The sequence below is a fragment of the Lagopus muta genome, chromosome 3 (assembly GCF_023343835.1).
Source record: "Lagopus muta isolate bLagMut1 chromosome 3, bLagMut1 primary, whole genome shotgun sequence".
NCBI lineage: Eukaryota > Metazoa > Chordata > Aves > Galliformes > Phasianidae > Lagopus > Lagopus muta.
The window spans coordinates 4,557,984-4,571,231 of NC_064435.1; the positions used below are offsets into that span (position 1 = coordinate 4,557,984).

Sequence of the window (13,248 nt, forward strand, 5' to 3'; positions counted from 1 at the left end):
CTGTTCCAGTTTCAATAAGATGTTACAGCCTCATTGCAGTATAACAAAGCAGCAGCACTTTTGCTAAACCCAACCATGTCCCTTCCCACTGTGGTAACATCTTCACCTTTGTCCACACTCTGAAAGTAGGAGCTATGTTACTCACACCTGCCAGTGCTGAGGATGGGGACAAGCTGTAAAACCCTACATGACCATACACTGACAGTCAGTCTTGTCACTAGAGGTAATGTAGCTATTCTTCAGAAGCGTTAATTTCAGAGACAAAAATACAGTTAAATGTTCTTTATTACAGGCAGTTACAAAACTACTTAGTCAAAAAGACCAAAGCCCATGTCATCATCAGATTCCTCTGATTCTTCTTTCTTTTCTTCTTCTTTCTTCTCCTCGGCTGGAAAATAAAAAGGTGGTCAGAAACTTCCCATTTCCATCAATTCATGGAGTCACACTATCAAAGACTTCACATTCAGAGACTGTAACATCAAGGAGCACAACCTGAGCAACCCTACCAAGTCCCATCTCACGGCCCAGTGAAAGCAGTGCTACCAGGGAAATGGCACTGCACCTTCACCAGTCTATGAAACCCGACAAGTTCTACAGGGCAGGCTCACTTTGTCAGCATCAGTGACATCCTCACACCTGAGCCAGCAGCAGTGCTGTCCACTGATTCAGAGTGCGACCAATGCACAGAGAAAGAGGATCTGGGGGTGCCAGCGGCCAGCTGGCTGACCACGAGCCAGCAGCGTGCCCAGGTGGCCAAGAAGGCCAACGGCATCCTTGGCTCGTCCCACAAACGACATAGCCAACAGGAGACGACCGTCCCTCCGTTCTCAGCTCCGGCGCTCAGCGCACTTACCGGGAGCAGCACCACCGCCCGCCGGTGCGGCAGCACCCGCAGGAGCAGCCGCAGCCGGAGCTCCGCCACCGGCTCCTACGTTGCAGATGAGGCTTCCGATGTCGATGTTGGCCAGAGCCTAGGGAGGACGAGCACCGGCGAGACCTCGTTAGCACGGGGCGCGCCCGCCCGCAGCACAGCGCCGAAGCAGCCGCAACCTTCTCCCCTCGTTGCCACCTACCTTAGCGAAAAGGCCCGGCCAGAACGGCTCCACGTTCACTCCCGCCGCCTTGATGAGGGCGTTAATCTTATCCTCCTGCCACACAGAGAACGGCGCTGAGGGCCGGCCATGCCTCCCCCGCACCGCCGGCCATGCCGCGGCCCCGCCGCCATCTTGTGGCGAAGGCCCCCGGGCCGCGCACTCACCGTGACGGTGACTTCGTCGTCGTGGAGGATGAGGGCGGAGTAGATGCACGCGAGCTCGGAGACGGAGGCCATGGTGGGGGCGCGGTGCCAGTCGCCGGGGGAGAACGGCCTTAGCTTCAGCTGAAGGACGCAGCACCTTGTCACGCCGGGGACGAAAGGGAACGCGCGCTCCCGGGGGGGGCTTTATAAGGGCGCCATCAGCCAGTCGCGATCCGCGAGCCGGGGCGCTGTCCAACCCGCGAGCATCGGGGGCGGGCCCGAAGGGAGAGCTCCGCCAATCGCAGCTCGGCGGGGAGTGATGGGAGATGACGGCGGCATTACCTCAGCGGCGCTCCCTGGGCGGCCGTGCGCGGCGCTGTGGGGCTCTCACCTGTCTCGTCTTTTCTGACTTTTTTTTTCTTTCTATTCCTTCCTAGACAGACCCCGCACTGATCGTATCGACGTATGAGAAGGAAAGAATTGAGGAATGACTCCCCTGTGCAAAAGGAAGCACGGAGAGCTAGAGCTTGGTAATGCAGCAGGATCACACAGCCTTAATTGGAGCTGAATACCTCACAAGGGTTTTACTCCATCTGAAGATACTACCAGCTTCAGAATAGCAGAACAATGCACATGCACTGCTCAAAATAAAATATTAAGACCTGACATCTGAGCAAGCTTAGGCTTTGATTGGTAAAGATGTTAATTAAAGGAGATGTGTTGTCAGCCTTGCTTCACGGCTGTCAGGCTGCATCTACTGAGTGATGCTGATGAGACTTACCTGCCGGGGCTCAGAATTAAGTTATGATGAAAGCAAACCACTATAGATATGCGCACACATGTATATCTACATACCTACATCTGTACGTGTATCCATTTAAAGGATTGGAGACTGCTGTGACTGCAGTATTAACACTGATAAATCATGCCAGTTTTAAAATGTAAAACACAACTTTGCCACTGAAAGTCGTTAAGAAAACACCCCACGCTAATGAGTCATTCTCACAGCTGTTGTCCCTGCAGATTATTCTCACACTTTTTTGGTCATTATCACAACATATGCAAAGCAGCCAGCACTCACCACTTGATCCCAAGCTGGCTTTGTGTACACAGCCCTGCTGAGCTGATGCTGTGTGGTCAGAGCATGATTGTGGTTTGTGGATAATCATCATGGTAGACAAACTCAAGAGGTCTTCAGCAAGGAAGCCATGTTCTTTCTTTCCCTTCTCTTGCTTAACTACTTGCTTTGTATTTTTTGTAACCTTCCTGAGCTGATTCTTCCTTTATAAAAACAGTCTTTTCCCAGCTTTCAAGGTGTACTTTTTCAGTAATGAATAGCTGATCATGAGTTATTGATGGTTTGAGGTCCCTGTTTTCCAGGCCTTTGCCATTATCCTGCAATAAAACACACTGCAGAAGCCCGGTGTAAAGTTCCAGGTCACAGAGCCAGCTCTCACAGATGTTACACAGTTCTGACAAACTAGGACTGGTGCCTGTGGCCTGTTCATAGCAAGACAACAGCATTTTTACCGGGCATATGGTAAGAATTTTCTAAGGATTTATGTTGCAGTGGCATTATTGTGTTTGGTTCAAAGAAAGCCAGCATTAAAATCAGTGTAGTGATTGTTCTGGGGTTCTAGAAAACTGCATTATGTCATTGCTCAGCACTGAGGAAGAATAAGTAGGACGGATGAAGTGGTAAAGTCTTCTGCCTGTGACTTGAAGGCAGAGTTTCCAAACACAAAACAACACATGGGCTAGGCACTCAGCCAGGTGTAGGAGCTGCAGGTGTGGAAGTCACTTGCAAGATGGAGAAAAGATATGACGTTGACTGAAAAAAGCAAACAACAACAAAACATGATTCCATGTTTTTTTTTTACATGGTTTTGTATTGCCTGGAATCAAGGTCTTTCCAACTCTTGAGAGAGGGAAGGTGCTGGCAGATGATCAGGGTGCCTTGTATTAGTCTTAGTCACTGTGTAGGTGCTGTTCATCAGGGCAGTTATCCCCTCCTGCATCTGTTTTCCAGTTGTGGTACTCGTTTCTTTCTCTGTATGATATGTTTTTGCAGGGTTGTTTTGTTGCTGTTGTTGTGGTTGCATTTTATTTTATTTTGGCAGCATGACTGTTCACCATAAAGTTGTGTTCTTCCAATTTGTTCACATTCATTCTCAGATACAGTATTTGATTCTCTTATCTTTTTGTTTTCTGGAAACGCCTTTTTCCTTAGCTTACTTTTCTTTATTATTATTTTTTTTTCCTGTGTTTTACACTTCCTCATAAGTGTGATGGGATGCCCCGTCCCTGGAAGTGTTCAAGACCAGGTTGGATGGGGCCCTGGGCAGCCTGGTCTGGTATTAATTGGGGAGGTTGGTGGCCCTGCATGTAGCAGGGGGTTTGGAGATTCATGATCCTTGAGGTCGCTTCCAACCCTGGCCATTCTGTGTTCAGACCCCCAAAATATGTTCATGCCTGAGCTGATGACTGCATTAGGAAGTCCCACAGAAACCCGCGTGGAAAAAAACCCCGAAACTCTACGACTCGAAACAGTAATACTCGACTCGCACCATATCCCCAATAGGTGGTGCTGCACCTTTGTCAGAGTTTTCATTTGTTGCTGTGCTGTTGGCTCTGATCACTAGAAAAGTCAGTTCTTGAGTAAACTGAAGTCAGGGCCTCAAAGACTTTGTAACCAGGTGAACACATCAGGTCAGGTCATAGTTGTGGTCTTTTTCACTTTTGTTCTGATAGAACCATAGAACTGCTCAGGTTGGAAAAGACCTTAAAGATCAACGAGTCCAACCACAGCCTAACCACACTACCCTAACTCTAACAGCCCTAAATCATGTCCCTGAGCACCACATCCAAATGGTTTTTAAACACGTCCAGGGATGGTGACTCAACCACCTCCCTGGGGAGCCTATTCCAGTGCTTAACAACCCTTACTGTAAAGAAGTGTTTCCTGATATCCAACCTAAACTTACCCTGGTGAAACTTGAGGCCATTTCCCCTCGTCCTGTCACCTGTCACCAGTGAGAACAGACCAGCCCCGCTCTCGCTGTAAGCACCTTTCAGATATTGGCAGAGAGCAACAAGGTCTCCCCTCAGCCTCCTTTCCCCCAGACTGAACAGCCCCAGTTCCTTCAGTCTCTCCTCATAGGCCATATTCTCCAAGCCCACTATAAGCCTTGTTGCCCTCCTTTGGACCTGCTTCAGCACCTCCATGTCCTTTCTGTACTGAGGTGCCCAAAACTGAACACAGTACTCGAGGTGAGGCCTCACCAATGCCGACTACAGGAGCAGGATTACCTCCCTGCTCACCACACCATTCCTGATACAAGCCAGGATGCCACTGGCCTTCTTGGCCTCCTGGGCACACTGCTGGCTCATATTCAGCCCAGTGTCCATCAATACATCAAGGTCCCTTTCCATCAGGCAGCTTTCTAGCCACTCCTCCCCAAGCCTATAGGGTTGCCTGGGGTTGTTGTGACCAAAATGCAGTACCCAACACTTGGCCCTATTTAAAATGACACAGAATATGTGAGAGATCTAATGCAGGCACTCCAGAATAACATCTTAAAAGCCAGGGCACTTGAAGGCTAAAAAAAAAGTAAGTTTGGGTCCCCCTCAGAGTCAAGCATCAAATTTACATCTTTCCTCCCTAAGTAAAATTTTTGCCATTGTATCATTACTACCCATCCTTAGCAGACTTGTATAAACTGGCTTTGAATGCAATTTGGGTTAAAATGAAAAGGGTTGTTACTTAGTGAAGTCAAAATATGTTCTCTAATAAGAAGAAAAGCCAGGTATTCTGCCAGCAGCCTATTGCATGTAAAATATTTACCCCCAAGCACCTCCATTTATATAAATGAATTTTAAAAGCCATTCATAAATCCTATCATTACTTCCAAAACGATGAGAAAATGTACAGCTTTTCCAAAACTAATTTAATTCCTTCTATGGGAGGTCTCTAGGAAATTTCAGCCTGAAATGCAGCCGTTATGACAGCGTATTGTGCAAAACAGTCACATTTCTCTTTAAAGAAATTTGATTGTGTTTCAGTAATTCTTCTTACACTACTGTGTAATTGTTAATAGAGTACATAGAGAGCACGATGAAAAGAAAGCTGCTATGGAACTTCCAAACCACTCTGATCCAAAACCTTTTATGAAATGGAGGAGTTATTTGTTGTTGTTGGTTTTCTATTGGTGTGAAATTGCCGAGGAATAGATAATTATGTTTCACTGTGCTCCAAATCAGCAACTGTCAGTGACAGAAAGCATTAGAAGTAATGAAGTGACATGGAGCAAAGCGTGTGTCCTGTTCCTTCAGGAGCAGAGAGAGACCAGCACTGCTGTGTGAACACAGAAATGTTGCTGGGAGAGTACAGCAGCACAGAGGAACAACAGGACTCCGAGACATGAAAACAGTGTTTAAATACAGCTATTTAACTGATTTACTGTTTAACTGATTGTGCAAGTCCACAGCCATGTATACACAGCGATAAGCCCTTTTGCTTTTGAAGTTCTAAAGCCTTCACCCATCTTCTGTTGCTCGATAGCTCGTTATTTTCAAACTGACTGCAGAGCACTGTCGTGAACTCTTCATCAGTTGTTTTTCCTTTTGCAGCAGTGTGAGCTACCAGATGAAGTTCCATATCAGTGCATCCCTTCTGCATGTAAGTTCTGCTGACCATTGCTTTCAGTGTGGTGTTTCATAAGCAGAATGATGTAGAAAGATGAGACAGGATTATCAATGTCTGTGTGTCCAACAGTCAGTTTGGTTGTTGTCTGCCTACAAAACAGTGATGGTCATGTTCCTGGAAGTACATGAAGGTCATTCCACATTTCTACCAATGCCAGGAGCTCTTCTTTCATGTGAAAAAATATAACAGTAATCATTGCTCGTGTTTTGTTCCTCTTCTCCTTGCAGGTTCCAAACTTGTGATTGTTCTGACGGAGGGCAATCTTATCAGTGAAATTACATATTATAATGCTTGAATGAAGTATATAAGCTTTGATAAATGTTTTGAGCACTAATAGAGCTGATAATCAAGTTCTTGCGATGCTCCTGGTGATGGTATGTATGTCAACTGCCACAGCACGTCAGGTGCCAGGGATCAAAAGTCACAGACTTTGAAATGCCATTACTCACAATGATGACTTACTTTCATCTTGCATTCCTTGTACAGCAAACATAAGCCTTGATGTTTCTCTTGCTGTAACAATAAACAAACTGCTGATGTGATGGTAGCCCTACTACTTTTTTTGTCCTTGTTTTTTCACACATTTTCGAACCTGAGAATGTAATGGTAAGTCTCAAGACAGGCACATGGCACACAGCTATACATACACTGTGCAGTCAGTGCTAGCGTGAGGCAGTAAATCCAGACATAGCTGGGTGACATCAGCTGCTGGATGCTGGTTGCTAATTTCTCCACAATCACCGCTTTCAGTGGACTTTTCTAGAAACCTATTATGGTACTTGTGTGTTCTCTTGTACTTAAATGCAGAAGGTCTAGTGGCATGGAAGTATGATAACGTTAGAGGGAGTTATCTTCCTAATCAGATTGAAGAGATTGATTTAAATATAGTATCAAAAACTGAGATGCAGGCTGCATGATTTTCTGCTGTCAGCATTTAGGACTGCCTAATATTTTCTTACCACAACAGTCCCTTCTAAAGACTCTGTCCCTTTCTTTCTTGCAGCCCCCCTTCAGATACTGAAAGGCTGCTCTCAGGTCTCCCTGCAGCCTTCTCTTCTCCAGGCTGAACAGCTCCAGCTCTCCCAGCTGTCTTCAGAGAGGGTGGCATTCCATCCCCGGGATCACTTTTGTGGCCCTCCTCCAGAGGTACTCTAACAGATCCCCGTCTCCTGTACTGAGAACTCAGGACACAGTACTCCAGGTAAGGCCTCAGCAGAGCAGAGTAGAGGGACAGGATCACCTCCCTCGCCCTGCTGGCCACGCTTCTTTTGAAGAGAAGGTTCCAGGGAGACCCTGAGCATGGCCTTTCAGAATGTAAAGGATGGCTGTAAGGATGGGGACAGACTCTTTAGCAGGGTCGTGACAGGACAAGGGGAAGCAGTTGCAAACTAAAAGAGGGAACAGTTTTATTCAAAATGAGAACAAAGTTCCTTCTGATAAGGATGATGGAGCACTGGCACAGGCTGCCCGGAGAGGCGGTGGATGCTCCATCCCTGATCGAAGGTCGGGTTGGATGGGGCTGTGAGCACCTGATGGAGCTGTAGGTGTCCCTGCTCACTGCAGGGGAGTTGGACTAAAGGGCCCTTATGAGCCTGTTCCAACTCAAAGAATTCTATGATTCGATGTCTCTTTTGCATCACGGCAATTGTTAGTCCGTATTCTCCTGCACTAAACTTCGAATAAGATGGCCAGAGATGACCCCGCTGTGCGAGTCAGCACACGGCTGGATTTCCGAGACAGGACACTCACATCAGCGTCACGTCGAACGGGCAGCAGAGAGCTCGTCACGTCGCCACATCTCGCTGAAAGAGACAGCACAAGCCGCCAGGAGCGAAGCGGCGCGAGCACGGCGAAAGATCGCTCGCACCTCGCCGTGAGGAAGAGGAGGCGGCGGCGGAAGGGCGCACCCCGCTCGCTCCGGCCGTGCCGCGCTTCCCGCCCGATGGGGCCCGAGGAGGCGGGCGGAGGCGGCGGGCGGGGCGCCCCTTCCCGTGACTGCGCGGCTCCTCCCTTCCCCCCGCCCACCTCCCCGCTCCTCAGTGCCGCCGAGTAACCTGGTTTCCCGGCGTCGGCCCGGCCCTCTTCCCTTTTTTTTTTTTTTTTTTTTTTTCTTCTTCTTCTCTCTCTCTTTTTTTTTTTTTTTTTTTTTTTTTCCCTCCCCTCTCCCCTCCTCCCCTTTTCTTTTCCTCTCCCCTCCCTTCTCTTTTCTTCTCCTCCCCCTTCTCCCAACAGCGTAACCGCCGCTCGGGCTTCTCTCCCTCCCTTTCCCTCCCTTTCCCTCCCCTTCGGCCGCCGCCGCCGTAGGGACCTGAAGAGAGGCGCCGCCTCCGCCGCCGCGCACGGAACCATGTACCCGGGAGCCAGCACCGCCGGACCCGGTGAGGCTTTGGCCGCTTTCCCTCGAGCCACCCGGGGCGCTTTTTTCGTTCTGGGGTTTCGAACTCGGCTCCCGCGTGGGGGAGCTGGGGGAGGCGGCGCACGAGGCGCTGTCAGCGGCCCCTCACGGCGCTGCGCCGCGGGGCCGGAGGAGCACGCAGGGGGGGAGGGGGGGGAAACGCGGGCCTGGCCGCGGCCGCCGAGGCCACGCCGTGGGAAGGAGGGCTCGGGCCGCCCTCGGCACCGCGAGCCTGAGGCCCCCGAGAGGGGTCGCCTTCCTCCGCTGTCCCCTCCCTCTGCCGGGGGGCCGAGGCCGGGGGCTCTGCCCGCTTGGAGCCGCCCCGCAGCGAGGCGGGGGCCGGCGGGGCCGTCCGTGCCCGCGGCTGTGCGCTACGTGCCGCCCGCCTTCCCCACGCCGGGCCCGGCTGTTCTGCCAGCTCGGCCTCCTGCCCCGCGGTGTCCCCGGGGTCTCCCGTTTCCTCGCTCCGATCCGCTGCGCCGTCCTGAGGCGCACGGGAGCGGGGGGTGAGCGGCGAACCGCGGCCCTCCTGCCTGGTTTCCTTGTTGAGATGGGAGTAAAAACGGTGTCCACGTGTCGGGTAGGGCTGGAAGGGGCTGCAGACCTCAAAGCTGTGTGTTCTGCCAGCGAAAGCGGCGATGAATGCGAACAGTAGGATGGTCACTGACGCTCTCGGTTTAAATAACGTTTAGCGTGATTTAGATGGACGTTGTGCGAGTTGGCACAATATAGGACAGTGCTTGTTACGGTTCGGCTGTTTCTGTGTTGTAGTTTGGGTGACTGGTACTTCAGAGGTTGAGGTTTTTTTCCTAGAAAAGTTTCAGAGTGAGCAACTTCATTTTAAGTTACTGTTCTTAACAGGTTTTCCTAGAATCATCTCTAGAAGGGTATCTGGCAAGGAGTAGCGTAGCAGAAGGTGGAACCTGTGGCTGCTGCTCAGGAATGCTTCCTCTGTAAGAACATTCACACGGTAGCATCCACGGTTTGGTGCTGGCTTCTGGTTTTTTTCTTCCTCTGATCTGATTCTCCTTGAAGGAGCAGGAATCAAGAAGGACAACTGCAGTGATTGCTTTTGTCTTAGGGGAGTCTTGTAACTCTTTGCATTTCTTCCTACAGTGCATTTACTGGACGTGCTGGGGGGAGAGGTTACTGCAGTCGCGTGTATTCAGACTGTTATTCATGGCACTGGGTTTATGTAGGGTCACTGCAGCTATGTGCATCCAGACTGATATTCAGGGCTCTGTGTTTTATGTAGAACATCACTTGCACGTTTCGGTAGTAACATCGGTGTATAAGTATTGATTTAATTATCTGCCTTGCTTTTAGTGCCTGGTTTTCTTCTTCATTCAGTGTCAAGGTATTTGTGGCACTCATTTGTGTTGCAAAGGCTGCTTACCTCCTGTTGATAAAATCTTCAAAATTGTGTGTAAAGAGCCAAAGTATTATTGAAAATACTTGCAGTGTATGTATTGGGAGTACCTTTACATGTCCCTTTATCCTCCTACATTCTCTCTCTCTGATCCTTCTCTTCCTTTCATGCAAAATGATCTGACTTCTACAGCACTACACCTAGTGTTTAAGGACATTACCCCTTTACCAGAACAGCCCTTTCTGAGCATCAGGATTTGCTCTGAGACCATCCTTTCACTGAGTCTGAGGTTGTTATTCCTCTCCAAACATCACCTCTGTGTCTCAGACTCCTACTCTTCTGCTCTCTCCAACCAAGCTCATCCTCAGACTTGTTTGCTTCCTAGTTTATCTCTGCAGCTCAGCCTTCTGCAGAGCTGGGCAGAGTCTGTTCTGGGGTAGGAGCTGCGAGTTGTTCTCTGTATTGTGAGGATTTTTGCTTCCTTGCTGTAAAACCATCCCACAGAGAGCCTTAGCAGCACAGTGGCTTCTGCTGGTCCAAACAGCTTCCTGCTCCACATCAAGTTGTAAGCAGGGATCTTTTTGTTAGAGGGTCTTATTGCAAACCGCAGGGTAGTACAGCTGTCCCCCTGTTTCTCTTATGCCTCTTGATGATTCCTCTCCTTGGACCATGTGTGAAAGGCAGAGGACCAGTGTGGCCTTGCCTCTGCTTTCACATACATTGCGAAAAGTAGCAGATCAGAGCATTAAAGCACTTCCTTATCATATCTGGCTCCTGCTTCTCCCATCATTTAGGATCAGTCAGCTCCAGGCATCCTAGTGCATCTGCACCTGGACTGTGGCATAAGGAGATTGGTACAGAATTTGGGAATCCATCATGTTGTAGGCACAACTGGTGGATAGTGAAATATTCTGGTACTTTCCAAGTGAGTTGATATGAAAAAGTACCTGACAAAAGGCAGAAATTCTAAGTGAGACCCTTTGGGCTTTCCTGGATTGCAGTCAGCTATGACCAGCAATCTCAGCTGGGTTGGAATGCCTCCTAAGCACTATCAAATCCTCAAGACCTTTGGTAGTGGCCGGAGTGAAGTTATCCCACTCAAGCTAGTCTTGATTATCTCCCACCGAGGCAGATGTACTGTGAGCATTTACTCTTAAACTTGAATAGAGAGAAGTGTTAAGTATAGGCTGGCTTATTTTTCCATCCACCTCCCTACTTAGATATGTTCTAACAATAGGTGTTTCATGGGGGTGGGATCCACTGGATCCACGTCTCTGTTTATCTGTGTGTGTGTACTGCAGTGTATGTTGTGCATCTGTGCACATGTGTATACACTGATATAGGGTATTCTGTTAGTGTGAATCTTGTCCTTCATGGATCTGTAATCAAGTTGCTGTTGAGTTGTATATTTCACTAAATCGCGTTATCAATCTCCAGATTGGTTAACGATTAAGTGCTGTTAGAATTCAACCCTTTGATTTACCTCATAAATGTTAAATTGCTTCTAAATGTAAGTGAGGGAATTATGTTTACATTTCTGATTATGAAGAAACCAGTCTAGAACTGGGGCCATCAGCAGGAGGCTCAGCTGTATTGCACAAGGCTCTGTGCAGTCTGGGTGCTGCAGTGAAAGTCCCCTTCCATACGTTAATCTGACACCTGAAATTGCCAAAATCTGGTTTGGAGGAATGCATGAGAGTTGTCATTTGCAGCCATTTAAGATTAGCAGCTGCTGTGAATGCCCAGGAGCTCCAGCATCCGTGTGTCAGCACATCCTTGACACCACTTGAGTGCTCCGTTCCTGTGCCTCCTATCTTAGACCTTGCTGCTGTTTGCTTCTCGATGTTGTTGATGCGTGGGAAGCACTTCACTCTTCAAGTTCCCACTGCCAAACTGGATGCCCATTCTGTGGTGTTGGCCTCCTGCCAACGTAATGGTTCAATCTGCCCCAGGGCTGGCTATTTTCATCCTAATTCTTTCTCCATTTAACAGTATAAAGCAAGTTATGTGGCTGTAGCAGCAGTTTTTCTGTTGTTCACCTGACTGATTTCAAAGAACGTCCGAGTGGCGTAGCGATGGAATGGTTTGTGCTGGAGAGAACCCTTAAAGATCAGGTAGTCCAACCTTCCTTTCCATAGACAAGGTAGACGTGTTAATAAAGACACTGTTTTTATATCAGTTTGTTTTGAAAAAGTGGTGAAAACTCACAAACTTTTGTAACTTACAGTGAGTGATTCTGTATTTCTGAATTGCAAGATTAGCGTCCTATATATTCTATTTCTAAGTCTTTGAAAGCACGTTTAATTTTGTCTGCTACTGGAGACATTGTTAAAGCAGCAGTTGTCTGAAATACAGCGGCTTTGTAAAGGGGGTTAAGGCTTTCCATGTGTCAAACACGTGAAAATTAAGGGTATTTTCGTACCTCCTGGTTGATTATTTGATGAAAAGATGACTGATGTTGACGCACATCCGACTGAAACTTTCTCCTTTCCTTAGCGAGCCAATGTATACAAAAGATTCACTGTATGGAAAGTACAAGAGTTTATTCAGCAGTGATTCTCTTACTGGCTGTACAGATAGCTTTACAAAACTTGTAAGACTCATCGAAAACGGTGTTGCGTACAGCCTTCCTTATCTCAAGTTTTAGAGGAGCTATTGGTCATGTTGTTAATGACCAAATTTATAATATTCATAACAGCAGGTAGTACTAGCACTTGTTAAAGATGTGACCTCTCACTTCCATGACTATTAAGAAAAGTCATCCGTGAGTATCTTACTTTTGCTAAGTTCCAGGCTAGGAAAAAAAGAGCTGATGGAAAATATTATGTAGTTTTAAGGCTGTGGGTAGGGATCTGCTCCATGCATTGTCTGATGAATTGCCCTCAGTACCATGCATCTTTTCTGATGGATAAAGAGCAGCCCACCAGCATGAGAAATGTCTCCTGTCCTGTTGGCTTGTCAAGTTCTGTGCTTTCCAAGGTACTGCAAGGGCTTTTTTTTTTTTCTTCTCTAATTTATTTTAATACCTAAAGCTGAACACAAACATTTTCTTACTGATTCCATGCTTGCAAAGTTGGAAAAGACAGACCTGAACAACATCATCTTCCACAGCTGTAAAGGCAAGTGGCACTGATAGCAGGAAGACATCTCAAAACTATCTGGATGGGAAGATGCATGTAATGGAAGCAATGATCTTCCCTTGGAAAGAAAGGGATATTGTCTGTGCTTAATGAATGCTGAGCGTAAAATGCTTTGATCAAGTACTGCTTATGCTAAAGCAGAATGTCTTGGCAGTTGATGTTATCAGATTAATCACAGAAGGGACCTCAAGGGTCATGAATCTCCAACCTCCCTGCTACATGCAGGGCCACCAACCTCCCCATTTAATACCAGACCAGGCTGCCCATGGCCCCATCCAACCTGGCCTTGAACACCTCCAGGGATGGAGCATCCACAGCCTCTCTGGGCAGCCTGTTGCAGCACCTCACCACTCCACTGATTAATCAAGGATACTTGTTCCCCTTAGGAAATTGGCAAGAGGA

The 13,248-nt window shown here is 48.0% G+C and overlaps 2 protein-coding genes across 3 annotated transcripts in view; one reads left to right on the forward strand and one right to left on the reverse strand.

The window, feature by feature from the left end:
* Positions 1-267: 267 nt before the first annotated feature.
* On the reverse strand, positions 268-1,428 carry RPLP1 (ribosomal protein lateral stalk subunit P1). The gene is made up of 4 exons (XM_048940427.1): positions 1,259-1,428; positions 1,074-1,148; positions 854-971; positions 268-388 (listed from the first exon to the last, which is right to left on the reverse strand). The coding sequence occupies exons 1-4, from the start codon at positions 1,328-1,330 to the stop codon at positions 309-311; spliced, it is 345 nt and encodes a 114-aa protein (XP_048796384.1). The 5' UTR covers positions 1,331-1,428; the 3' UTR covers positions 268-308.
* A 3,849-nt stretch (positions 1,429-5,277) lies between these two features.
* AGO2 (argonaute RISC catalytic component 2) overlaps positions 5,278-13,248 on the forward strand; it is a 44,059-nt gene continuing 36,088 nt past the window's right edge. For both annotated transcript variants that reach the window (XM_048940419.1, XM_048940420.1), the window contains exon 1: positions 5,278-8,320. In XM_048940419.1, coding sequence (XP_048796376.1) covers positions 8,290-8,320 — 31 coding nt within the window. In that variant the 5' untranslated portion in view covers positions 5,278-8,289. The remainder of the gene's footprint in view (positions 8,321-13,248) is intronic.